At 41.4% G+C, this 27,660-nt stretch overlaps 1 protein-coding gene across 13 annotated transcripts in view; it reads left to right on the top strand.

The window, feature by feature from the left end:
* Window positions 1-27,660, top strand: part of dst (dystonin) — a 103,543-nt gene that overhangs the window by 49,843 nt on the left and 26,040 nt on the right. For all 13 annotated transcript variants that reach the window (XM_071480848.1, XM_071480841.1, XM_071480840.1 and 10 more), the window contains 25 exons: window positions 1,208-1,354; window positions 3,089-3,177; window positions 3,261-3,369; window positions 3,966-8,846; window positions 8,944-9,090; window positions 9,228-9,443; window positions 9,523-9,666; window positions 9,755-9,991; window positions 10,989-11,141; window positions 11,268-11,501; window positions 11,669-11,953; window positions 12,411-12,959; window positions 13,178-13,354; window positions 14,255-14,378; window positions 15,188-15,396; window positions 15,508-15,825; window positions 15,903-16,069; window positions 16,206-16,362; window positions 16,872-16,998; window positions 17,192-17,242; window positions 18,520-18,755; window positions 18,916-19,045; window positions 19,424-19,623; window positions 19,734-20,232; window positions 20,625-22,093. In XM_071480848.1, the coding sequence (XP_071336949.1) occupies window positions 1,208-1,354; window positions 3,089-3,177; window positions 3,261-3,369; window positions 3,966-8,846; window positions 8,944-9,090; window positions 9,228-9,443; window positions 9,523-9,666; window positions 9,755-9,991; window positions 10,989-11,141; window positions 11,268-11,501; window positions 11,669-11,953; window positions 12,411-12,959; window positions 13,178-13,354; window positions 14,255-14,378; window positions 15,188-15,396; window positions 15,508-15,825; window positions 15,903-16,069; window positions 16,206-16,362; window positions 16,872-16,998; window positions 17,192-17,242; window positions 18,520-18,755; window positions 18,916-19,045; window positions 19,424-19,623; window positions 19,734-20,232; window positions 20,625-22,093 (11,055 nt within the window). The remainder of the gene's footprint in view (window positions 1-1,207; window positions 1,355-3,088; window positions 3,178-3,260; window positions 3,370-3,965; window positions 8,847-8,943; window positions 9,091-9,227; window positions 9,444-9,522; window positions 9,667-9,754; window positions 9,992-10,988; window positions 11,142-11,267; window positions 11,502-11,668; window positions 11,954-12,410; window positions 12,960-13,177; window positions 13,355-14,254; window positions 14,379-15,187; window positions 15,397-15,507; window positions 15,826-15,902; window positions 16,070-16,205; window positions 16,363-16,871; window positions 16,999-17,191; window positions 17,243-18,519; window positions 18,756-18,915; window positions 19,046-19,423; window positions 19,624-19,733; window positions 20,233-20,624; window positions 22,094-27,660) is intronic.

The raw sequence follows: 27,660 nt of genomic DNA, 5'->3' as shown, positions 1-27,660 counted from the left end.
ACACATTGACAAGAGGACTTATCTGTTTCTGTCACAACAAGAAAGTGAATGGCAGGAAAAGTCCATAGTGGATGCCAGTGGAAGCCCACTTCACATCATCACTGATGTCAAAAGTGGTCGACAACTTTGTTTAGAGTCTGCTCTAAGTCAGAGGTTTCTTGAGACATCTGAGCTTGACAGCTATCGCCATGGGCTTCTTAGTATCTATGAGATTGCAGACCTTATATTTTCACGAATGGTTGTTGTGGAGGATGTTAACAGCCCCATTGCTGGTCTCTGGGATGTCACTCGGGGGAAGAGACTGTCAGTTCTTCAGGGTTTTCAACAGGGCTTTACTGATAGAACTACTGCCTTAAGGCTGTTGGAGGCCCAGGCCTGCACTGGAGGTATTTGTGATCCCTCCTCAGGAGAGAAAGTTCCGGTCTCTGAGGCTCTCAAAAGAGGTCTTGTAGATGAGGCATTGAATCAGCAGCTCCAGCAGTTTGAACAGGCATTTAATGGCATTGTTCACCCCAAGACTGCAAAGACTTTGTCTATTTCGCAGGCTGTTCAGGAAAATCTCTTCCCAAAAGATGCCGGTTTTCGCTGTATTGAGTTCCAGCTCCTGACTGGAGGATTAATCAATCCTGACACTCATGATAGAGTCTCACTTGAGGAAGTCATTCAGAGTGGTCTTGTTGACAAAGTTACTGCCTCTGTACTCAAAGATGAGAAATTCCTCACCAAAAGTCTCGCCTGTCCAAAGACCAAGAGAAGAATCACGTTCAGAGAGGCACTTGAAAGAAGTGTGTTTGACTGCCATACAGGGTTAAGGTTACTGGAGGCAACAAAAGTTCTTGGTTTTGGACCCAAATCAACATTTCATTATGTTTGGGCATATCGGCAATAAACATTTGCAAATAAATGGTTACCATATAGCATAAAATCAAAACCTACAAATTGGATTTTCTTTGGTTTTGTGCTTGGCAATGAGGTTAACCTTGTTTTCTCTGTTGAATGCTGTTTTATGGTTTACACATGCATATTGACACTGTGTTTGATGCAACTGACAGTGGTTCTTGAGCTTTGGTGTTTTTTGCTTCATTATAAATGTAGTTTGGTAATGCCCGCCAATTTTAGGATTCCCACTTTGAGTGTTTTTATTTTTATTTTATTTTATTTTTTTTTTTAAACAATCTTGTTAAAAACCCATCTGTTCTGATTGTAGAGGTCTGTTGATGAGGAGAAGAGAGAGCACGGTGATAAAGTTAGCAAACTATTGCACTGGATGTCCAATGTGAAACAGACCCTGAACAATGATGGGAATGCTCTCAAAGATAGCAATGCCAACACAGACGCTTCAAATAAACCCCAGGTAAACAATATGTATTGATTCTGGTGTTTTCAGAATGTCCTGGTTTAATATGCTGCCACATATTTGTTGTGCATTAGAAAATGTTTTGGCTTAATGGTGAAGAGTATTTTTCTATTCAAAGTGATATCACAACCTGTTGCTTCCACATTGTATGTTTTCTAATAAAAACACACTCTACTTTCGAATGCATTTAATCCATATATTTTACATTGCACAGCAGGTAGTGGTTGTAATTACTTTATCATATCCCCGGTTTACTTGGTCTCCCAAAGGCATGGTTCATATTTTGTATGTTGTGATGTATTTGATTATTTCAATCACTTTCAATACCAATCAATAGCACCAAATGAATAAGTTGCACAAGCACCTTATACTTAAGAACCTCACTGATTAATAAATTACATCAGTCTCACAGGTTATGGAAATATTAAGATAGAGCTCAGATTTTTTGTCCTCTGTGTCTAAGAATACATGCAGTGTAAATGCAATAAACATACAGTCCGAAACTGACATTATTCAAAAGAAATTTGAAAAAAAATATGGAACTTTCCATAATAAGTATTATACAGTAGCATTATAATGATCATAGAAGAGTGCTGAGTGTTAGAGTGTCAGAATAGAAATGTATTAATAGATAGTATAGAATAGATAAATGCATGCATGAGTTCTATGACTAATATTACACTCATGCATGCATTTATCCATTCTATACTATCTATTGTACTATGGTCTCTTGCCAAAAAGTTAACATTAGAGCATTGACTTGCTGCTGATCTATAGTTTGGTTTTCATCTGTGTGGTCAGTGTATTACTTAAAATCAGTGACTAAAGTTAAGCTAAACTATGTATATATTAAATAGTTTGAAGTGTTATTAAGCCACCTAACCATTTATTTAAAATTTAAAATATTAGTGTAAATACATTGCTATAATTTCATTTTTATTATTTTATATAGTTATTATTATTATTATTATTATTATTATTATTACATTTACTCATTTCAGACGCTTTTAACCAAAACTGCTTACAAGTGAGGGAGAACACTAAAGTATAAGTATTATTAGTTTGTTTAGTATCAGTAAGTATTAGTGATGTGACTTTAGTAGCCATAAAAACTTCTCAGTTTTATTTTGGGAGCACTCCTGGAATTAAAAAAAATGTAATTTACATTTTTTGTACATTAATACAATACTAAATCAACAATTACAATGTAATAATGGCAGCTTTGGACTTCCTATTTCATTGCATTTTATTTGGTTTTGTTAACTTAGGAAACCATCTCTCCTCTCTAGTGTTCCTAATATTCTGTCCCTCTGTGTATGGGAGTGAAAAAACATTTCGGGCCACTGCAGTCAAATACAACAATGAATATTAAAAATCATGTCCTTGAAAATGACCATAGTTTTGACTCAAGTCGTCTTTCACACATTCTGAACTACAATTTAAAATTTAAAGTTTGACCAAGCTGATATTCATTACACAGATGTTCTACTGAATTGCGTTGATAGGTGCAGGGGTTTATATTTTATGTTGTCACTGAAGTATCCAGTATATCTTTTTGATAATTGATATAGAAATTATGCATGTGTGTAAATATTTGTGAGTTTTGTGTTTCTGACAGTCACACTGGTGACTACAATATTGTATGAAAACTACATAAAGAGCAGTCATACAAAAGTAAAGAGTCATTTTACTGCATCTAAAGTATTAATATGTCGCTATTTGATTGTTTAGGTGTCAGTCGAGGAAATGGTCACTAAGAAGGAACAAATTGCAGAAGCACTGAGAGCCACACAAATGATGCTGAACAAACACAGTGACAAGTAAGCAAAGCAGCAATGACCCACATCCTGCAGACTTTGTCCACTGTTAGAAATCTCAGTCTCATTGTTTGTTTGTCTTACAGAATGACAGAAGATGAGAGAGAAAAAGCCCAGGAGCAGCTGAAGGCACTCAATCAGGCATACAATGAACTCTCCCAACACTGTTCAGATCAGACAACCTCTGCAGAAGAGGTTGGACACTGGGCTCTTTGTTCAACTGAGTGGATTGTGTTTGTGTCTTATTGTGTGTTAGAAAACAGTGCCACCTGATGTTCACTTGCATGACTAACCTTTTTCCCCCTCAGTGCAGTGTGAGCAGGTGTCTTTTGCATCACTTATTTCATTCCCCTACACTGGATCATTAGGGACAGAAAAGAGGATTTGTACAATTGAAACAGAAAAGTATGCTGTAAACATGCTTAGTTGCGCTCGGCTTTGGTCTGACATTTCACCGTTATCAATGTGCTTCAGTTCTCTTAGAGTTCAACAGGATAACAGATATGGTACATAACACTACAGTATGTGATGTAACTAACAACCCTCTTTCTGCAAGATGCTGGAAACTGCAATCCCAGATGCATGATTGCTTTAAATGTATTACCGTCACTCTCCTGTTGCAACCCTGATGCAGTCTTGCACTTGTGCACATGATGTTTTAACATGCCCTTGTTTGTGTGGTGGTGAGTATAGATTTTGTCTTGCTTTTGAATATTTAAATTTTACCTAAATAATACAGATTTTGGTGTTAAAACCAGTTCAGTAATGGTTCATATTTCCATCTTCTGCAGGATTTTAAATCCAGTGATGGGACTGACATGACATGGAGCACTCTCCCAGAGGCCCAGCTCATGACCTCTGATGCTCCCAAACAAGATCTCATTTACAAATCCACACTGAACCACTTGCCAGAGCAGAATGATGCAAATAAGTGCATACAGAGTTCACAAGCCTCCTCTGTATCCCTCTCTGACATAGCAGGAGCTACGGAAGGACCCATGTGTGAAGACCTGGTAATCAAGATGATAGAGGTCAAACAAGACAGCGATGGAGTGAAGGTTTGCTACACAGGGGACACACTAACCCTGGAGAGGGCGTTTCAGTGTGGTTTAATATCTGCTTCTGTCTATGCAGAGATTCTTCAGGGGCAAAAGACCCCTCAGGATATGATAAATCCTAGCAGTGCTGAAAATGTGTCACTCTTAGAGCCTGAGCAGGAGGTTGAACCTTGTGAGGCCAGTGGGCTGATATTAAAGTGCCTCAGCAGAAATAAATCACTTACACCAGGGAGGAATATTCACACTCTGAGGTCTGTTTGTGAGGGTTTAAGTGATCAGCAGACCATGCCAAGGCTGTTAGGAGCTCAGGGTGATGTAGGTGACCGCAGAGAAGGTCAAAATGTAAGTGCTGATGTGTCAGAGGATGTTGGGAACCTCCAAAACAGTAACAGGTTGAAGGTCGATGCAGCTGTTCAGTGTGATATGATGAGCTCTAGCAGCACACTCATTGTGCTTGGAAATCAGCAGCAGTTTATGGGACTTGTGTTGCCTCACTCTGGGGAAGTTCAAACTGTGTCCACTTCATTCCAGTATGAACAGGAGATCACAACTAGTGGGTTTACCAGCTCGCTGGTTAGTAATCAGCAAAAAATAGCAGCTTTTTACATTCCAGGAAGTTCAGAGATAGTAGGCATCACCTCTGCCATTCAGAACAGTTTGATTGACAGTTATACAGCAGAGGTTTTAAAGTCTATAGAAATCCCTGATGCGACTCCTGATGTTGATCACCTTAATGAAAAGTTTTCATCTTGGCTCATGTATAAAAAACTCACAGTTGACGGATGCTACCATGCTGCAGATTGCTTAAAAGTTGACAACATCCCCACTCCCACAGAGGCAAGGCAGTTGTTCATCTCCTATCTAATGCTGAACAGTTACATTGATCCAAAGTCAGGACAGAGGGTCCTAATACTCGATACGCAGCTGAGTAAAATGGTTAAAATCTTCTTTGAAGATCTGACATTTTCTGAAAACACTGAGAAAAATGTAAGTTCTCTGACTTTAAATGTTGGAGATTTTTCAGAACAGTTAGATTTAGATACACCGCTGCGCATAAATGAGGAAACAGAACAATTAATGAAAAACACCCAACACACATTTGATCCTCATGATTCTGTTTCCTCAGCCAGTGGAAGAATTACCTTTGATGAAAACACACAAAACACATTTGATCCTCGTGATTCTGTTTCCTCAGCCAGTGGAAGAATTACCTTCAATGAAAACACACAACACACATTTGATCCTCATGATTTCGCTTCCTCGGCCAGTGGAATAATTACCTTTGATGAAAACACGCAAAACACATTTAATGATCATGATTCTTTTTCCTCGGCCGGTGGAAGAATTACCTTTGATGAAAACACACAAAGCACCTTTGATCCTCATGATTTTGTTTCCTCAGCCAGTGGAAGAATTACCTTCGATGAAAACACACAACACACATTTGATCCTCATGATTCTTTTTCCTCGGCCGGTGGAAGAATTACCTTTGATGAAAACACCCAAAGCACCTTTGATCCTCATGATTCTGTTTCCTCGGCCGGTGGAAGAATTACCTTTGATGAAAACACACAAAGCACCTTTGATCCTCATGATTTTGTTTCCTCAGCCGGTGGAAGAATTACCTTCGATGAAAACACACAACACACATTTGATCCTTGTGATTTCACTTCCTCGGCCGGTGGAATAATTACCTTTGATGAAAACACCCAACACACATTTGATCCTCATGATTATGTTTCCTCAGCCGGTGGAAGAATTGCCTTCGATGAAAACACACAACACACATTTGATCTGTGTGATTCTGTTTCCTCAGCCAGTGGAAGAATTACCTTTGATGTAAATACACAAAGCACCTTTGATCCTCATGATTCTGTTTCCTCGGCTGAGGGAAGAATTACTTTCAATGAAAAAACATATGCACATGATAAGGGTCTAAAACAAGATCCTTTTAAGGAATTTTCTGATACCACAGAGTCTGATGTAGCCGAGAAAACAGTGTTTCAAAGCAACACAAACTGGACAAAGTCAGGTGAATTATCAGAGGGAATTAGTGGAAATAGTTTGCATATTGATGTTGGAGGTGCTGTTAGTGAAGGTCTAGATAATCCAACTTCTGTCAGTCAGATGTCAGTCTTTCCCACATTAAGTTCTGTGGAAAGCGCAAATATTGACTCACCATCCAGGATGTGTGACTCTGAGCCTCTACCACTCTATAATGCTGAGTCACTGTTCAGTGGGGGTGCTGTGGAGGGTGAAAATGAGCAAGACTATGCTGTTTGTCTTCTGAAAGCACAAATGGAGGAGGGGAACATTTTAGCTGTTGCCTCTGGGAGACGTTATGACCTGGAGGCATCTCTCAGTGAGGGCCTAGTTGACGAGATGACGATGCTGAAAGTGCTTGACCTACAGTCAGATGAAACGGGAAGTGTTGGACAAGATAAGGAGGACACAGTATCTGTGTTAAAACAGCCGCTGTCAGATGGATCCATATCCTCAAATGTTGTTGATCCTACAGTGGAGCAGAGCCTTTTAAGATCTGATTGCTCCATTAGTATCAGTGAGTCTTTGGAGTCTAAATTAGTTACTGATGCCGTTAAGAGCCTTAACTTAGATTCCAAAGCCAGCATGAACCCAGAAGAAAATGGCAGCCAATTCATCTCTGTTGAGTGTAATCTGGGTCTAATTAATATGAATGAAGCTGAAAACACCCAGCAGCCCACTGAAAGGAAGGTTACTGCCATGACGCCTGATTTCACAAATGAGGATGTTGATAAGGAGAATGGAAGTGCATTAGATTGTGTGACAAGAGGAAATGAAGAAGAGATGAGTAATTATGTACATAATTCCCCTCCCCCAGTTAGTGGTCACGAGCCTCAGATGATCTCACCCTCCTCACGGAGTCAGGTTACTGCAGAGTGTATTCATCAAACAGACAGGTTGCTTTTACTGGATGAGGACACTGAGTCACAAGTCTTGATCAATAGCCAACTGACAGATAGAGCCTATGTATCCAGTGTAGTGATAGAAAACACCGCTCCAACTACCCAGGCGCATCCATCTAGTCTGAGTGACAGAACCTCCAGCAGCAACACTGATCCAGAAAGTCAGACTTCACACTCTTGTAGACCTGACAGCTTACCCAATCATGATGATTTTTTCATTGCAGGCTACAATGCCCAACTGGGTAATCAGACAGTTAGCGAGAGTGACGTAGACATGACCTCACCGCATCTCAATGTGTTTTCTGAGGAAAGTAGAGTGGAAAATGACACACATGCTCTTCAGTCACCTTTGGACCATGAGCCAACTCCAAGTATAGATTACTCATCGCCCGGAGATTTGGTTGAAAGTGCAATTACCTCAGTAACCAGGGGTGATTGTAACCACGACACAAACATTACAGAAGATGGCAGCAGAATCACATTACCTCAGCAAGCAGTGCTTCATTCAGAAAGTGATATTAGTGTTGAGTCTGAGCCCAGTTGCTCTCAAAATAGCCAGAGACCTGCACTACAGCTGAACTCTTCCTCTCAGTTACCTGTTGTTTCCAGTGAAATCTCTGCATCGAACACCATCAATCATAGGAGCTGCCATATAGAAAATTCAGAGCATTGTGCTCCAACAACCATCACAGATTATCCTGAAACAGTGCTGGCTAATAAAGATTTGTCTCACTCAAAGCACAGTGGTGCAGATGACACTGAGTTACACACAGAGAGGCTTTCCCCAGAGATGCAACACAAGGACATTTTAAGTAATTCTGAGCAGATCTCAAGAAATGAGGAAGAAAATGCACATATTGATGGAAATGTCTGCTGCTTAAATCCACCCTCTGCATCATCAGACATCAGCTCAGGACAGTCTGAAACTAGAGTGAGAGAAGACTTAGAATCTGTTGTTCTACAAGACAGAAATAGATCAGATGTGAATGCTTCTGAAAATCCACAGGTAGCTACTGATTTCCTGTCAGACGGCAGCATCACATCTGATGTTGCCTCTTCAGCTCCATCAATGCTTTCTAATGCTCTAAGGACACATGTAGATGACCAGGAGGGAATGATTACAGAGGGGGGTAATGTCAGTGATTTGCAAAAGCCACAAACCCAAGACAATGAAAGCACTATCACTATAGCTCATAATACTCCACAACCTTTAGACGAAGGTGAGAGGGCCACACCTGGAGGACTTATCGACAGCTGTCACCCAGATCTTCTCATGGATTTGCTAAAGCAAAACACCCTCAGTTTGAAGAACAAGGAACAAGAAAATCCAGAATTGTTACTGCAAAAAGAGAAAGTTCATGAGAAGACACAAGAGTTGGATGCTCCAAATATCCAGCTGCAACTTCTGCAGGTTCTCAAGACTGTTTCCTCAAGCCAAGACCTTTCAATGCTTCAGGAAGTGATGGACACTCTGACCAGCACTCTGGGGGGTGACTGTCGGGAGGAGCGGCAGCACACACTCGAGAGCATCAAGGAGGAGAGCTCAGAGGGAGAGGATGAGGGGTCAGCAGAAGATAACCAGGATCTCTGTCACTTTGATAGTCACAGAGCATCTCCTCAGTCGTCTGCCAACTCAGACACCTGCAAAGTTGAGGAGGTCAAAAATAAGGTACAGTTTATGTTATTTTAGCTAACCACTTAGTTCCTAAGGTTTTCACATTAGTAACATTTGCTCCTCTTGTTTTGTGCCCCCCCCCTCCCCACAGCTGTTCTCCATTCAGGATTATTTGGAGTGTGTTGGGAGACTGCAGGATCACGCTGATGTTTTAGATGATGTCAGAAAAGACCTTTTAATCCAGGCACCCATTGACAAAAACATGGAAGAACTGCAGCTCCAAATGGAAGAATGTCAGGTTAGAAATGAAATAGTTAAGGCTATTTGTCCTCTGTGGTGTAATATTTAAAAAATTGATATCACATAATCCCTCATTTTTTATTTACTTGCTACATGCATAGATTAGGTCCTGACTAAATCTGCTCTTGTGTTCAGTCCCTAGGGGCACGACTTTCTAGACTGGCTGGCGATCTGACAGTAGATATGGAAAAAGCCAAGCAGCTCTTAAATTTTGCTGATGATGACATCCCCAGACAAATCCACGAAGATTTAGCCTCAACACATCTGGAATTAGAGGCAAATTTTACCACTGTGTCCCAAATGTGTGCAGAACATAGTTGCTCCCTAAGTCAAGCGATAGAAACCGGGAAGGTCAGTGTTCCTTGCTAGGAACTAGAATACAGTGATGAACACTTGCATCAGCTACTGACTAATCCAAATGTGGTTTTAGGTACATTTGGAATCAACATACCAAAAACATGTTGGTGATCTTGAAGAACTAGCAGGCCTCATCCAAAATGACCCTGAGATGCCGGGCGTGGATTTGAACATGTGTGATATAGATACACTGAAACACTTGATTCAGCAGAACAAGGTATCTTTTTAAGTCTAATAAAAATATTCCATATCTACAGTATCTACAGAAACTTACTCATCTTATTTCCATCTTGTCTTGTCTCCAGGAAACAGAGAGCAATTTGCTGAAAGATGCCAAACTCAAGTTAGAGGATCTTACATTTGATATCCAGTGCTTTATTTCTGAGCATGCTCAGTTCCTGAGCCCAGCTCAGAGCAGCTACCTCCTCAAGAGCCTCAGCAGCACCCAGCGAGCTTTCAGGGACCAGACAGAGAGGCTTGTTACACAGAGGAACACCTTAGATGTCCTACTGGACACCAGAGAGAGGGAGAACCAGGACAAGGTCTGCCTGGAGATATGGTTTAGAATATCACAGAGGTTTCATTGAACAAAACAGCGTATATTTGTTTGGATTGCCAAACTAAAATTGAATTTGATATATAATGCTTATGTAGAGTTGGCTGTATAAGCCATGTTACTGGTCTAAGCATGAGACCAGAGTAGTTACATTAGAGTAGTAGATTAGTTGATCAGATCGGGTTTGACATTATTGGCACACAAATATTTATATTGGTATAAGAAATCTGAACCTCAGATATCAAACAAGAATGGTGAATCATCTCTAAAAAAAGAAAACACAGAATGTATTTTGTACAAATATTGAATTAGATTATTTACATGGATTTAAACTGAAAATTAGAATTAGCATTTAACAGCATCCAAGCATTTAAAGCTTTTACTTAAATATTTGAGTGCATTTTGTTCAGTATATTCTGAAATGAATTATTGGCTTTTGTTTCCAGGTCTAGGAGTTTTTACTGTGAATGCCTAAATGTTTAGGAGAAATAACATCATCGCATGCTCAAGTGCTTGATCACTCCTGCACACTAACCTTTATGCTGGTTGTATTCTACAGGCCTCAAGACAGCAGTGAACAACTAACAGTGGAAAAAATGCACCTTCCCTGTTGGAACACTTTCAACCCAGATCAAACCCACTAACACACACAGTACAATGTCCTCCTGTGCTTATTACTATCACAAGACCAAAGTGGCGAATGGCAAAATAGCATGTTTACAGCATACTAGATTTGGACTCTCTTATGATGAAGGACAGATGTTGCATGTTACCTCTCTGTGCTCGACCGATTTCCTCTCTCATGTTTTGATGTTCTTGTTCCCAAATATCGACGGAGCTGCTCAGTCGGTAGAGACTCATGAATACTGTTGAATATGAATGTTTTACTGAGTGTGGATGTGACTGTGTCTGAATGACCCTGTTTATTATTGTTGTGTGATATTAACTTTGTGTTTTTTGTTTATTTATTTTTATTTTGTCAGTCTTTATTGGAGAGACACAAGGAGTTCACAGAGAAACTGGAGGAAGTGTGTGATAATCTCACCTTGACAGAGAACCGCCTGATTGGCCATCAGCAACAAGCTGACAACACTGAGTGTGTCACAGATCTGCAGCAGTATCAGCAGGAACATCAGGTTTGAAAAATATTTTCTTTGCCTTTAAGAGGCATGTTTTGTGTCACAGTATGTTTCTATCAATCAAAAGCTGCTTTATCAAAGGCTTGTGCTATTCCTCCTGCTTTGTGCCTGTCTGATCTCAAGACTTTACAGAAAGACGTATTGACAAATGCCAGTGCCTTGAATGAGGTCATCACCAACACTAAAAAGTTTCTGGAGGAAAACCGGAATAAGCTGACGCCAGAGCAGATCGCCATCATTGAGAACAAATTGGAAGAAGCTAAAAGCAAAGCCAAGCTCATCAACCAGCGGGCTGAGGAGTCCAGGAAGGATCTGGAGAAGGTTGTTACCACAGCCATAAAACAGGAGAGTGAAAAGGTCAGTGCTGTCTGTAAAAGCTATGCATCAGAGTTTATATCATTAGTTACTGTGTAATTAACATATTGCTCAATTGAATGTCAATGTATTATATTGATTTTGTATTTCATTTTTATTCATCATTATTTCATCATTATTATGTTTCATTAATGTATATGTCTTTACAGGCGGCAGCTGTTGAGCAGCTTGAAGAAAGTAGGAACAAAATCGAAGGTCTTCTAGACTGGATATCCAACATAGAGAATGAGAACGAGATCGGCCTGGATCAAAGTGACCGTATAAGTACAGAGAATGGAAACCTGCCAGAGGAACCCTCACCCAAGGGACTGATAGGAGAGGATGATGACGCCAATGGAAACGCTTTACAGACCACTGAAAATGATTTTGGCAGAGAGACCGGCGGCAAGAACGATGCCTCTCTGGACCTCGACAAGCAGTATGACAGGGTCAAGGTATAGTTGGTTTGTTTGCAAAAATGTTCACTGTTTGCTCTACAGCACGTCATACTTTAATATAGGATATGTACCAGGCACTTTACTTTAAAGTAAAGCATGATCCATTTCTAAGTCTGTTAAACAACAAAGCCAACAATTACAAAAGTGCCATTGCCAAAGTTCAAAACTGAGTTAACTAAATCTTGTTCTCAACTTAAAATATGACATTTCCTATTAGAACAGAATGAGATGAGGACATATCAATAAAATAGATAAGAGAATGGTTTTAATAGTATCAAGCTGATTTAGAATTTCAGATTAAAGAAGACCAACATGCAGCATTAAAGCAAGTAAAGACAAAAAGCAAGAAATGATGAAGAAAAAAAAAATTATGTCAAAATGTCAATGTGGATGAAATAGTAATTGCTGTTATATGTATTAGCATTGGGTCTTCAAGTCTTCACTGTTCTCACAGGCTCGACATCAGGAGATTCTGTCCCAGCAGCAGGATCTTATTATGGCCATCCAGTCAGCTCAGGCTCTGCTTGACAAGCAAGCCAACGTGTTGTCCCCAGAGGAGAAGGAGAAGCTGCAGAAAAACATCCAGGAACTGAAGGGGCGCTACGAGGCCTCCCTGACGCAGGCTGAACAGCAGATGAAGCAGGTGCAGTGTGTCCAGGAGGAGCTGAAGAAGTTCCAGGATGACTGCAAGGAGTTTGAGGGCTGGTTAGACCAGGCGAAGGGAGAGATCGAGGAGCTGGGTGCCCCTGCAGGCTCCCTCAACATCCTCAGTGACAAACTGCAGCGACAGAAGAGCTTCTCAGAAGATGTGATTTCCCACAAAGGGGACCTCCGCTTCATCACAATTTCAGGACAGAAAGTGCTGGATGTGGCCAAAGCCTGTGGAGTGGGTGACCCTGCTGCTAAGAATGCTCTGCTGTGTGTGGATACTTCAGGAATCTGTTCTGCTGTCAAGGATAAACTGGACTCAGCAGCAAGTCGATACAAAACCCTACATTCACAGGTATTCTACCCTGCAGCTCATCAGATGAATTTTGAGGGACTGCAGTAGCTTATTCTAACCACTGGGTGGAAGCAGTGTAAAGTGTAAAGGTTTAAAGCTTCCTCTGCAAGCACTGTGAAAAAGAATTGACATTTTTATTTTGATGAAAGGGGCCTGTGCACTTAATTATCTGAATATCACATCACACTCACAGTATCATTTCATTTCCTTTGTTTCAGTGCAATCAGCTTGGCAACAACCTCAAAGACGTGGTTGACAAATACAAGAAATATGACGACTCCAGCGCTGGTCTTTTGAAGTGGCTCAGCAGTTCAGAGGAGGAGGCGAGAAAGCAGCAATCAGAGGCCATAGCAGCTGACCCACAAACACTACAGAAACAGCTGGAAGAGACCAAGGCAAGTAACCCTGCAAGTCTGGGCTGTGTTGCTTAGGTCTAGTCTTGGTATGAAGCCCAACCTCAGAATTTTGTGGTGAAAAGCTCAGATTTATCTCAGAATGTGATCTTTTTTTTGATCTTGTTGTAAGTTTTCCATATTTCTATGAGACCTCTGTAATTCTCATGAGTCATATGAAAAAGCCTTTATGATCTTTCCTCCCATGTGATGCATAAATAATTTTTTTATAGTTCAAAAGGCTGGTTGGGTTATGAATGATCCAAGTAAAGAAATAAAAGATAGCTTTATTTAGAAATAACGCATGCAGAACTTGGAGCACTGACTTGGTTATAAGGTCACAGCACAATAGACCTGCCTTTCCATATACAGTGTTTCCACTGACTTAAGTAAGGCTATTTTTAGCTGTGTGTTCAAATGCAAACCCACATGTGAGTAGTTTAGTTATTTGTATCTTGCATACTCCTACGAGAGGATAAGAAACTAGGCTGACAGAGCTGTCTCTGTCAAAGCTTTTGGCTGCAGTTAGCATCAACATTTCTTTGTAGGGAGGTAGTGACTTACAACATAGATATGCCAAGATAAGAGGCGCCTGTGAGCCAACCAAGGAGCACTGTACTTTTGGCTTTGGCTACAAATCACTGCAGAAATCCTAAGCCTTTCTGTGAATGTAACAGTCGAAGTCAGACAGCTATATCTAACTATATCTGTGGCGTGATTCGATATTACATAGATATAATCCAGACATTCTTGCACATCATCACTCTGTTGCATTTATCTTCAATCCATCACGCTGGTGAAATGCATAACCTATACACCATTGTATAAATATAGACTGAGGACATGTATTTATGTGGTTGTAGTTTTATTTTCTCTGACTTCCTCTTATTTATTCACCCACAGTCCCTACAAGGTCAGATGACAGGACATCAGACTGCTATTGACACGCTACGCAAAACAGCTGAGTCTTTGGTCACATCTGAAGGAGACCTGCTGAGCAACCCAGATGAGATCCAGGAGACAGTAGGTGAGGGAAATATCAAACCAAGGAGCAGATTTTGCACTAAATGATTTCATGTGTCATTATTCACACTCAGATAACGGCATCAGGATTTAGGCCTTGAAGGCTTCATCCACACTACTATGTTTTCGTTTTAAAATGCATTACTTTTGTTACATTTTGGCCTCCCCGTCCGCACTACTCCAGAGTTTTCGAGCCTTTCGAGTGTTGGAAATGCTGCTGGCCCAGTTTTAGTTTGAAAACTACCTTTGGAAACGATGATGTACTCATAACTGGTCACCCCCTGACTACCAGTGGTGAAAGCAACATGAGTAACAAATTAACAGTGTTACTGTGCTAGCAGCTGTTTTTTTTTAACACTACAGCTGCCTTTGTTGTTCTTCATTCGTAGTATTTTCTACAACTCCCAAGACATTGAAAAGTTTTACAAATGTATTTTATACAACTAATAAAGTTCATAAACCTTGTAGTCGTGCAAAATGTTTGTCATGCAACAAGTAGGAAGATCATAACACTTAGTAGCACGCTAGACTGGCAACATACCACCAAGTGTCCAACATTTCTTTTCTGCAATTTACACAAACTATCTGTGTGAAACAAATTGCTTCACTGTTTTCTTGGCCTCCATTTTAAAATGCTTTTACTTCACCTAAACCTTGTGACTCTAATCCTTTTCCGAAATGACAGCATTAACACACTCATAAATGTCGAATAAGCCTCTGCTTTGTTTTGAAATGTTTATCTCACACTGTGTCCCAAACAGTGAGAAACTGTTCAGCTTGAAACATAACCTGATTTGCTTCCCTGTGTTGCAGACGACATAGTGGAGCGCTATGACAACCTGTCTAAGTCTGTAAGTGATCGAAATGAGAAACTGCAGATCACTCTTACTCGCTCCATGAGTGTCCAGGATGGTTTGGATGAAATGATGGGATGGATGGAGGGAGTGGAGGCCAGTGTCAAAGAGAAAGGACAAATTCCCCTGGACTCTGCATCTATTGGAGACATCCTCAGCAAAGAAGCAGTGTGTATTCTTGTCATCTCTCCAACAGTAAAAGAACTATATGCTCACCAAATCCATGTTCACATTATTAATTCATTAAATCTCTGCCGTTGTCCATCCTTTATTTTTAAGGCATTAGAGCAGGACATAGCAAGTCGCCAGAGCAGCATCTCAGCCATGAAAGCCAAGTTGAAGAAGTTTGAGGAGACGGCGGATCCCTCTGCGGCTGCGGTTCTGCAGTCGACGATGGACGCTCTCTCTCAGCGCTTCTCTGATGCTTGTGACAAGCACAAGCAGAAAGTTTCCCAACTGGAGCAGCTGAAAGAAAAGGTGGAGCAGTTTGAGACGGTGGCAGATAAAGTTCAGCAGTTTGTTGTGAAGCGTTCGCAAGATCTGCATGAGACAGACGGGCCGGGGAAAACCTTCAATGAACTGTCGGAGCTAATGCAGGTAACTATACTACTGACAGCGTCCAAAGTATTTTAAACTTTTATAAAGACTGACTGACTATTATAATTTCACTGTAGAGTACTAAAGCTGAGATGGCTGAACATGCCAGTGATTTGGAGAAGCTGCACACTCTGTCCAAAGAGCTGTCTGAAATAAGCCCTGATGGAAACCAAGCCCAGATCCAGAGCAAGATGGACAATCTCTCCAATATTTTCACCACCTTTAAAGACACTGTCAAAGAAAAGTAAGTTGGGACACAGAGAGAGAAAAAGAACATCTTTGTATTTACACTACATCCTTTTCCTTAACATTACTGTTTATGTAGTGTCGGTAATGTACACATGGATGTGCACGGTATAACTGATTACTGTCTGCTACAGAGAAGAAGAGGTATCATCCTGTCAGGACCGGCTGGGAGAGTTCAGAGCTGCAGCCAGCATGCTCAGCAAGTGGCTCGAGGACACCAATGAGAAAGTACCTGCAGTTCAGCCAAGCAGCAGTGAGGAAAGCCTGGAGAAGGACCTGCAGATAGTCACCGTGAGTCATGAGATAAATAAAAAACCACAGAGAGAGTGTTATTCCCATATTTATTAAACCAACTGCACTTAAATGCTGGAACAGAGGCCATTGATATTATACTTTACATCTTTTGCTTATGTGTTTTGCAATAGACAGATAGTGTGTTTTAACAGATCATAGTCCTATCCTCCCTAAACTCCCCACTATCCCAGTCTGCCTTTCTGTGCCAACCACTGACAGATGGATGGTAAGTTGTAAGTGTTTACACAGGATGGATCTGGGAGTGAAAAACCACGTTGTCCAGCAGAGAAACCATTTTCTTACTATGATGTTAGAGAAAAGAAAAATCACAGAAGTAGATCCTGAATACGGTGTGAAAAGAGAAAATGAAAAAAAAAAAAGAAATCATCCATTTTTGTTTTTGTTTTTTTTTTTTAAATCCTGCTTCTCACATAACATTTTGATTTCATGCACTTTAAATGCCACCTGTCATATACCATCTATCTGTCTGATTATTCTTTCACCAGGGTTTATTAGATGAATGGATATCCAAAGGCCCTGCTGTCCAGGACCTGAACAGTAAAGGATCAGAGCTGTGTAGCCTCATTACTTTCCTCACATCCCCGGCGAAAACAAAGACTCCCAACAAGTCAGGTAAACATCAGCACAGTTAACCTCATGTGTCTGAATCATTCAGTGGAATGGGAAGCATGGTGTTTGGGCACACCTCTGAGTGTATACTGTAAAATCACTAACCATTAGAGACCATGGAAGAGATCTTTTGCCAGCAATCCTCGTCGGTCTGCCTGTCTTTTACTCAAGCTTTTGTCTCATGTCTTTGCATCAGCTCTTACTAATGGTGGTGGTCCGGCGAGCCATTCCTACCTAACTAATAAAGGTAATGAAGTGTGTATGTGGATGCTGCTTTGAAAAGACACTGTTTGTGGTCTGCTGTGAAGGTGTTATGGGTAATTTTCAAAACACTGCTATGACTGTGGTGACTCTATAACAAACAAATAGCAGCTTTTGAAAATCAGTGTAACAGTATGTTTGGATTATGAGTTTTACAGAGGGAGATCATTGCTTTTTTTCATAGGGAGTGAGTTTTTCTATAGGTTTCCATTAGGCTTTAAAGGCGCAACCACCCATTCACACACACACACACACACACACACACACACACACACACACACACACACACACACACACACACACACACACACACACACATATGATAAGATTAGATGGGAACTACACTGATTGGGTGTCATGCAAGAACATTTTCATATTCTCATCTTAAACCTCCCTCACTTTTTTTCTATGATACTTGTTCTGAGTCTGACTGGCCAAACCCTCCCAGCTGCAAAAACGGGAAATCTCCCATTTCAGCCTGATGAGTGCCACCTGGTCATAAGTAGGTGCGCATTCATAAAATTTGATCATTTACATAGTCAGTGCCCCCAAATAGCTGCGCAAGAGTCCAAGCTTCATTCACAAAAATGTTACTAAAGAGTAAAAAGAAGAGCTTCACAGATCTGAGCTTCAAGTCCTGCTGCTGGAAATAAGTCGGTAGTGATAGCATTAGCATTATAGAACCCCAAAAGTGAGAAAACATTACTGCAGCTGTCAACACAGTGACACAACAAGTGATGGTTGGATACAAAGTTAGATGCTAAAAAATTGGTAAAGCAAAGTGGTCCATGACTAAAATGGGAGGTGGTCAACAGGGGAAGAAGGTCATGGAGGTGGATGAGAGAATTCTGTTATAGCTGATATTAAACTATTGGGTGCTGCTGGACAGCGACCTGCGTAAAGACTCAGGGACAGCTGTTGGAGTGAAAGTACGCATGCACCTATTAATTTTACATAACAATTTTGTAAATTCTTTTGTTTCTTGTTTATTCCATCTTAAACACTCACACATGCCACTTAAGAACAAATCTGTTTATAGGAGAAGTTCCTGCACGCTGCTCTAACTTCTGGTGGAGCTTGCAGCTACATTGAAGATCGTATGCTTAAATTCCAGTTGGTGATATTTTCCCCACTCATATTCCGAACATACTGTACCTTAAGGCTATTATATTAACAGTGCCTCACTGTTATCATAACCTCATTATGGCACTCTACTATACTCCCAGAAAGGAAACTTGATGGAATTATTTTGAATGTCCTCAGAGCTGATGGTAATTCAGCAGAACATGTCATTCGTCAACGGGGGATACTCAAGCCTTGGAGAAACGCTAAAGAGTCGAGCCGCAGAGCTGAGTAGCTCGGTGCAGGAGATGAAAGAGGCCCAAAAAGAGACGGAGGACATGTTGACATGGCTGAAAGACATGAAAGAGACTGCAGCATCATGGAACAATGCAGCTACAGAGAAAGATGCAGTGAAAACACAGCTTGAACAGCAGAAGGTACAGTACTGTTCTTGTTGATCACCAAATGGACTGTTACAGTTAATTATGCTCCAAAACTGCACGCAGTCCTCACTGACTTGTGAATGAGATACTCATGTGACACTCTTTTTTTGGAAATTAAAGGATTGAGCGTTGATAATTAATTTTATTCTGTCAGGCATTTGAAGATGACATGAAGCAGAAGCAGGAGCAGCTCCAAAAACTCAGAGAGAAGCTCCTCGACTTGATTAAGACTCATCCAAACTCCCCTGAGGCAGCAAAATGGAAGCAGATGCTGGCAGAAATAGGTATGCACCAAGGTGTTGTGTCCAGATGGCCCTGGGTAATTTATGTCAGTGAAACTGTCAGAGGTATGTTGAGTCCAATTGATGAAATGTATCCCATTACAGCAGTGGAATCTGGGTAAAGGCTTTTACATACTGTATGAGATATTAGAGCAACTATAATCCTGAAGTCCATCTCATCGTCTGTCCACCACATACATATAACAGAATGTGAACCTGTATCAGTACCTGCTCTCTGCCACATCAGTTAAATTAACACATTTGTAGTGCCAAGTCCTGCACAGTGGGAGGTTTGCTTGGTGAACAGTAGGACAGTGGATGGAAAGGTGCGATTGCGCTGACTAATGCAGACTGGTGTGATTGTTCTGCCCTCCTGCTCAGATGCTGCTTGGGCAGATATCAGCGGCTCTGTAGAGGAGAGGAAGCAGCACCTGGAGCAGTCCAACAAGAATCTGGACATCTTCCAAACGACCGAGCTGCAGCTTGGTCAGTGGCTTTCAGAGAAGGAGTTGATGATGAGTGTCCTTGGGCCACTTTCGATAGACCCCAACATGCTTAAAATGCAGAAGCAGCAAGTTCAGGTAAGCATGGTGCAAATAGTTGGGAATGATTAGAGGATTTTACATCCCTTTTAAACAAGTATTTCTTCTAGTTTTCTGATAGATCAATTTGATCGATTTCCTCCCTTTAGATCCTCCAGAATGAATTTAAGAGCCGTAAACCTCAATATGAGCAACTTGAGGAAGCTGCCTCAGCCATCCTAAGCTCCTCAGACAACCAGGACCCCTCAAGCGGGAAGCTGGTGAGGGAGCAGCTTGCTGCTGTCACTCAAAAGTGGCAAGGCCTCACAGGGCAGCTGGACCAGCGAGATGGCCTCATCGACCAGGCTGTGGTGAAGACAGGGCAGTTTCAGGAGTTACTGAGGAGCCTCAGCCAGACCGCCACTCAGCTGGAGAACCAGCTCACCAACCATCAGGGACACAGCACCCAGCCCGATGCTGTGAAGATGCAGTTGGAGGATGTCCAAAACATCTCAGTTCAGCTGAGAGAGGAGAGGAAGAAGCTGAAGGAGGCTGAGGCCATTAACGCAGAGCTCACAGCAATGGTGACTGAGGACTATCTGAAAGCAGACTTAGCAAGGCAGCTGGAGAGTGTCAGCAAGCCTTTCAAACAACTGGAAGAGAAAGCAGGTTGGCCTTGTAACTTAACCTAATAATGTAGTGTTGTAATGTTTGGAAAGAAGAAATGATTCTATTTGTGTTGAATCACTGCAGAATATATTTATTCTATGACAACAACTTCCCAGCAGGCTAAGCTATTGTTATCACAATTGCTCTTGTGGAGTAGTCAAACTCTGGCCAAGGCTCCAATTGAACTTCTTTTTACAACTAATTGTGCGTACATTTGAATCTATCATAGCTGTTTCAAACTAAGACTGATGACTGTATTTTATCAGAACTGTAGAATGAATTAGAAAAATCACCTGCAACAATATTCCCAGCCACCTAATAGTTTTACTTTTTTTTGTAAAAAAGCGTTACAGCATTTAACTCACTATTTGCCATGCATTTCTCTGTTGTAGCAAAAAGGATTGAGCAGTTGAACTCAACCTTTGCCAGCTCTCAGCAGTTCCATCAGACATCCAAAGACTTCCAGTCATGGCTGGGTGAAAAGCTCCAGGACCAGGCTAAGCCCCAGCCCATCTCTACCAAAGTGGATGTCCTGCAACAAACCATAGAGGAGCACAGTAAGCTCCAGAAGGCTCTCAGTGAACATGAGGAGGCTTACAACACAATCACTGGGGAAGGGGAGATGCTCCTGCAGAACACTGATGGTGCAGAAAAATTGGCACTACAAGGACAGCTCACTACCCTCTCTTCCAACTGGGAAGAGGTGAGGAAGAGCTCTGTGGAGCAGGCTGATAATCTCCAGACTGCTCTGCAGAGATCTCTGAAGTATCAGGATCACGCAGAGAAGCTCAGCTCTTGGATCCAGGAGTGTGAAGAAGGTGAAGGCCGAGTCAAACTCACAGTTGACCCCGTTGCTATTGAGAGCTCAATTTCTCAGGTGAAAGCTCTCCAGAAGGATGTTGACAAGCACCGAGGGATGGTGGAGCAGCTCAACGCGGCTGCAGATAGCCTTCTTGAGGTGGCCAACACAGACACTGAAGCTATAAAAGAGGAGAAGGCTAGCATTGGCAAAAGAGTGGATGATGTAGTGGAGGGTCTGCAGAGCAAGAGGGAGTCCCTGGAGAAGATCTCGCACACAATTAAAGAATTTAATGATACCTACAAGGAGGCAAAGGGTCAGCTGGAGGGAGCTAGGAAGCAGGTGGATACCTATGAATCACAGGGAGTGCAGGGTCACAGCAACAAGAACCTGACCAACATGAAAGCCCAACATAAGAGTTTAGAGGGAATGCAGAACCAAGTAGAGCATCTGAAGAGCTTGGCCCAGGACCTTGTAGCAGATGTCCCAGATGCAGATGGAGTGACAGATCTCTTACTACAGGCTGACAGCATAGAAAAAGACTATGGCTCCCTGAACAAGAAACTAGAGGAGACGTGCCAGGTCTTGGAGGGTAAATTACAGGGTATTGGTCAGTTCCAAAACAGCATCCGTGAGATGTTTACCCGTTTCACAGACCTGGATGATGAGCTGGACAACATGGCTCCAGTGGATCTTGATTTGGCCACCCTTAAAGACCAGCAGGAAAGCATCCAGAGCTTTGTGGCTAAGCTGCAAGAGCTGATGGCTAACACAGCCAATGCTGGAGACAGCTGTAAGAAGATGCTAGAGACTGAAACCTCACCTGACCTCTTAGGCCTGAAGAGAGATCTAGATGCTTTGAGCAAGCAGTGTGGTAAACTGTTGGACAGAGCCAAAGGCAGGGAGGAGCAGGTGCAGAGCACTCTTACCAAGATAGAGGAGCTGTACGGTAAACTCCAACAAATGGAAGATAAACTTTGCAAAGCTGTGGACAAGGAGGCGTCCCAGGAGGCGGTTGGCATGGAGACAGACGTCATCAACCAACAACTGGAGGCCTTTAAGGTACAGTGTCCCCAGTTTGACATTTATCATGTTGCATAGGTCTAAATACAGAATTTCACATCACTTGATTTTCATTCCTCTGAGTGAATGAGTCGTATGATTGAATATAGGTGAAATCACAGCAGCACAAAGGTCGATGTTAACTGCTTGCTCCCTACATTTGCACCTATTTGTTTTGTGCTCTCAGGGGATCAGTATGAGTTGCTACAGTAGTGAACATGATGGTACAATTGTTCCAGAGGGACTTTGCACCTCTTCACACACTGAGTCCTGTTTAGTTTGCTTTGCACTTGAGTGATTAAGCTGTGGCTGTGAACTGCACTGGTTCTGGCATCCCAAAAGCTTTGGTCCTATTTGTATTTGTGGACATGAGGATGTGTAATATTTGTCATTTGTCACCTTTATAGATAGTGATGTCCCTTTACCCTTTAAATATAGAGTTAGATTCTCTGCAATAATGTCTACACAGATTAAATAATTGATATTTTTGCTCTTGGAACGTGTTCACTTACAGTATAGCATTAAAATAACAATATTATAACATTATAACATTAAAATGAATATAAATTATATGATAAAAACTACAAAATGCATGCATTTGATACATTTTTTAAAGATAAAAGTCGAATCTTCATCTTTGTTTTTCATTAAGTGCCCCTTTGCTTTGCTTTGTCATCGAGAAATGCGACTTTTAATGTTATATGAATCATCCAGACTAAAGGCTGTAGTCTATCTTAGTATTCTTATGATAATAATAATATTAGTAATATATTTTTATATTATATTATTATATATAATATAATAATAATATTTTAGATGCTGTCTGTCCACAAAACCTTGCATTGGGGCAGATTAGCGGCAGGCTCTATACTGAAGACACTTGCTACATGCATGACAATCCTCAGGGGACTGCTGGTTCATTCAGGGCATCTGTTGTTAACAAAAGAGCTGCGGCCCATATGCAGTGATTGTGCAGGAGGGATGGACCCTCACAGCCAGGTGGTCGCCAGCAGGGCGTCATTTGATTCATTAATGAAGCTGGGCCTGCATCCTGATCTCTTCACATTATTGTTGATATTGTTGTTCTTTTACTTTTGAATCCTCACAGCCTGACATTATCCCTGGCTCTGAAACCTTGTAGTATACAGTGCAGGGCTGAGCGTCCATTAGAACTGGTGCTAAAGATCGCGTAATTTTGCTGCTATTTAATTCTTCCTTTATGGATAATACTGCATTATTGAAAAGGATGCTAATTGTAAAAGCTTATCAGTGCATACTAGTAATAGATTTTTTAGCTGTTACAAAGCAGTGCCAATGAACATTATATTCCCAAAGGCTATAGATTATTCCTTAAGACCTTTGTTTATTGTATTAATACTTTTTGGACTAAACATGCAAATGTTATACAGCTAATCATGTATGCAGGACCACAGACATACAACAAAGCTTCCTAATTCTTCTAATGGCCTGTTTTCACTTCCCCTGACTCTCCATATTGTCTATAAAATCATGGAGGCCTCTGTTGGTACCAGTGAGGGATAAAACAAGGGCCATTAGCAAGATTTACAGACAGATGCAAAATATTTTAAAAGCCTATAAATTCCTGTGGAGTTTCTCAAAAGAGGATTAACCTATATTTAATTCTGAAACACTTCATCATTTATAGTATTAGATAGCATTTCAATAAAACAATGTAAAAAGCAGTGTATAGGCAAATGGTGCAGATCTGTGCTAAGATGTAGGTCAAGGGGATTTTTTTCGATTAAGAGGTTGCTGTACTCACATTGTAGGGCTGCATCCAAACCCCTTGTTGAGTTACATGGATTAAAGTATCATTGTGGGTGTTTTGGGGGGGTTGTCAGTCAGTTCGTTGTGGGGAGTTAAGTTCAAAGACCTTGAAGGGTGACTATTAAAGAAGTGATTGATTCAAATTGTTGCTGAGCAGTGTTGTCATGGTGCATGTTGTTACCCCCCTCTTTGTGCTGTCACCAGTCTGGGTTGAGAGGGCATACGAGGCCTCAGCTGCTGCTGGGAAATCCCCTTTGTCCTAAGTCATACCAACACTAAGCATCAGGAGGAGAATTGTCAAAAATAGCAAAACTTGAATTGTTGCAACATGAAAACATGAAATGATTTTGTCATATTCTGTTTTATATTCATTGGATCAGACTCAAGGGGTAGGTAAGTGGGCTTTATTGGCAGCTGGTGGGAAAGAAATAAACAGAGAAAGACAGCGCTTGGATTCACCTCTTTCATGTGCTGTTACCATTTTAGGTCAAGTTTTGAAAAGAGACATGCCTGACTTCATGTGTTTACTCTTGTTTTTCCACATGAGATTTGTGGAAGCTTGACCGAGGAAGCCCTGGTGTATGTATATCTTTATGTGTACCTTGAAGTGCAGCTCTGGTGACTCAACACTACAGGGGGTTGGCGTGGGTGTCTTTTCTCACTGCTCAGACATTACATCAGCATGTCTTTCAATTTGAAAAGGAATTTCTACCTTCTGAATCATACTGTAGTTCAACCAGCTCATTGAAGTCAATGGTAAAAAAGTGTCACTGGGACCACGTAGTGTTGCTTACTCACTGCCACAGAGTGATGATACACTCTCCACAACGTGAAACATGAAACCTCTACGGGCCAGTTTCTATACAGATAGAGTGCACATTGTATTGCTGTAAGGCAGTTATGTTGAGTTCTCTATTCATCAAAGGTTTCTAGTCCAATGCAGACTGAAATCTTGAGTAGTAAAGCAGGTCTCAGCTGAACATGAAGACCGGTTTGAAATCAATCTTCTTTACGCTCCCACAAAACATTTGTAACAGTGACATGAAAACCTACTGATTAGAGGTTGAATGCTGTGTCAGCCTGCTTGGTTTACTGGATCACAACTGAATCTGTCGTAAGTGCTATCTCATTGATTAGCAGAAAATTAATCTGCAACTTTTAAATTTTAAAATTTCATAATTTATTGATTGCTTTTGTTTAATTGTTTAAGTAAACTGAATATCTTTTGGGTCTGGACTGTTGGTCAGGTAAAACAAGCTTTTTAAATATGTCAGCTGGGGCTCTGGGAAATTGATACTGAAAATAACTCTTAATCATAGCCCTAGTTTACTGTCTTTTAGCAACCGTGAAATCAAGTCAGTTAGTAATCCAGGAAACTCTTCACTACACAGAGACTGATTTAAAGTCATTTTGATTTATCACTGCTGAGATTTCATAATTCTCTGCTATCTTCCACATAAAGAGCACAACTTTCTTCCCCTGTCTTCCTCTGTCTCTGAGATTTGACCTCCTAGTTGCCACTGTTGTAGAAACTCCTCTGTGCCTGATTGTTTCTACAGTGTTGCTGTTAAAAAAGCTTTATTCAGTAGTTTGACCCAAAAAAAAAAAGTGTCCTCTCTTCAACCTTTGTTCTCTGCAGCTTTTGGTCTGAATTGCCTAAAAAAGAATTTATGTGAACTTCACAGAGATATTTGGAACAGTTTTGACAATGGGACCTGCAGCGGCCAAGAAAATGACTAGAGGAATAATTTATATTCATTCACCTAAAAGCCAGAATATTTTAAAAGTATGTGGGTTTCAGTGGCTAAACATCCGTCTTTAAAATCCCACCAGATCTTTAACTGCTTATTTATCTCTGCCAGCGTCCTCTTTCCGTCTCTTCTCATGCGTGCAGAAGTGGACAAAGAAGTTGGGATTGTTCAGGTCCTTGCTGAGCTACTGTGGCGTAGACAATCCAGGAAACAAAAATAAATTCTTTTTATTATCTCCTCTATCCTCCTCTTTTTTTTCTCCTACCCCGGTCACTGGACATAAAAAGCTCCTTCATGCACTTGGCAGAGAGATCGGTGTTAAATTACCTGGGACCTGTGCCCCCCTCAGCATTCCACAGTAATTAAGAATATCTGCAGGGTCCACGCCGACTGTCCACAAGAGGAAAACAGAGGGCAAAGAGGGGAAAAAAGGAAAAATGTGTATCTATTTCAGCATAGTGTGATGTAATCAGAGTGGGAACTGCTGCTGCCTGCTGGTCTAGGTTTTTTTTTTTTTTTTTGTCTGTGAAGTAAAAAAAGCTGGTGCATACTGCTTCCCTTCCCTGTTCCCTCAGTCACTGAAAGAAAGAGAAGGAGAAAAGTGAGTGATCGTGTCAGGATGAGGAAGATGGCTTAGAAGTGAAGTCATATGGGCCATGCAGACATAAGGGGGAATTAGAAAGGAGAAAAAAAAAAGGGTCATGTGTCCACCAATCAACATGTGCCGGAGCGGCTCTGCGCACAAATGGAGTTGTGGCAGATGTTGTCTGAATAATGAGCGGGGGCGGGGCATGAAACCCTCTGCCAGGAGGGTGTCTGTCATTGCGAGTGGAGCGATGAGAGAGAAAGGGCAGGCTTTTTTGTTTATCCAAGAGTACCAGCTCTCCTCAGAACAGCCCACAGCTTTTTGGTAGAGCCTGCTGGATTTGTCTGTGGATATTTTTCACTTTGCACTGAAGATCTTCCTTAAGCTCGCATGGATGCTGCAGGGATTTCAGGGAAAAAGAAGCACTTTGGACCATAGGACTAGTGATTAAGTTTTGGCAATGCACGGAGAAGAGCCTGGAGGAATATTTTTAGGATAGGTGACTGTATTGAAAGTCTGGATTTTCATTCCTTATATGGAGTATGAAGCTGCTATATAGGATTGTTTTTATATTGTTTGACATATTTGGATTTCTACAGGATTTATTTTTTTAATTTAGATAGATTTCTGTCAGTATTTTTTTCTTCAAATCTTCACAAGCAATTGTAGATTTTATTTTGAAAAACAAGTGTTGACTTTTAATTTGTTAAGTTCTCATTGAAAAGAGGAGAAAATTAATTATTTTGCACACAGTTGCTTGCCATGTCAGTTGGTCACATTGTGCTCCTTTGTAAATGACTCCAAATGCACTAGAGCAACATATACCTCAAAGGATTTCACTACATCCTTAATCTTTTCTTTGTAGTGAGTGGTGGCAATTGTTTTAGCATGGGCAAACCGCTGAGCAGACCAGATTGCCTCAGACAAAACCCTTCCTGTGTGGGGAAGGGGGAGGAGGAGGACCTGAACATTGATGACTGCTATGTGCCCCAGAGATCCATTTATGACACCGTCCGGCTCAATGAGCAGATAGACTCAGGCTCTAAAGGCAGCCTTTCCTCCCGGCACTTCACAGGCACGCTACCATACACACACCGCACGTTAGACCTCAGCAGCCTGTGTGGAAATGGAGTTATCTCAGCTTCTAGTTCATTTGAGCTCCGAAGCCGAAAGCCTGCCCTGCTGGACGAGCGCGTGGTCTTTGATGGACTTAAACTCAATGGGAACATAATCAGGGCGACTGATGCTGTGCTGCCTAAGTCACGACACCAGGGAGGGGAGAAGAAGGACCATCCTAATCATCGGAGGTCATGGCGGACTTTTGCCCCCACTAATCTGGGCGAGTACGCCAGCCGCAGTGGAACCTTGTGTTCTGGGAGTGTGGAGAGACCTGGGTTGATGAACGACAGGAAAGGGCAGAGTATGACCAGCTCGCTGACATC

This window comes from Trachinotus anak, unplaced genomic scaffold, assembly GCF_046630095.1.
Source record: "Trachinotus anak isolate AG129_WGS33_773 ecotype Australia unplaced genomic scaffold, CSIRO_AGI_Tana_v1 ptg000007l, whole genome shotgun sequence".
NCBI lineage: Eukaryota > Metazoa > Chordata > Actinopteri > Carangiformes > Carangidae > Trachinotus > Trachinotus anak.
This window is presented reverse-complemented; position numbering and strand designations above follow the sequence as displayed.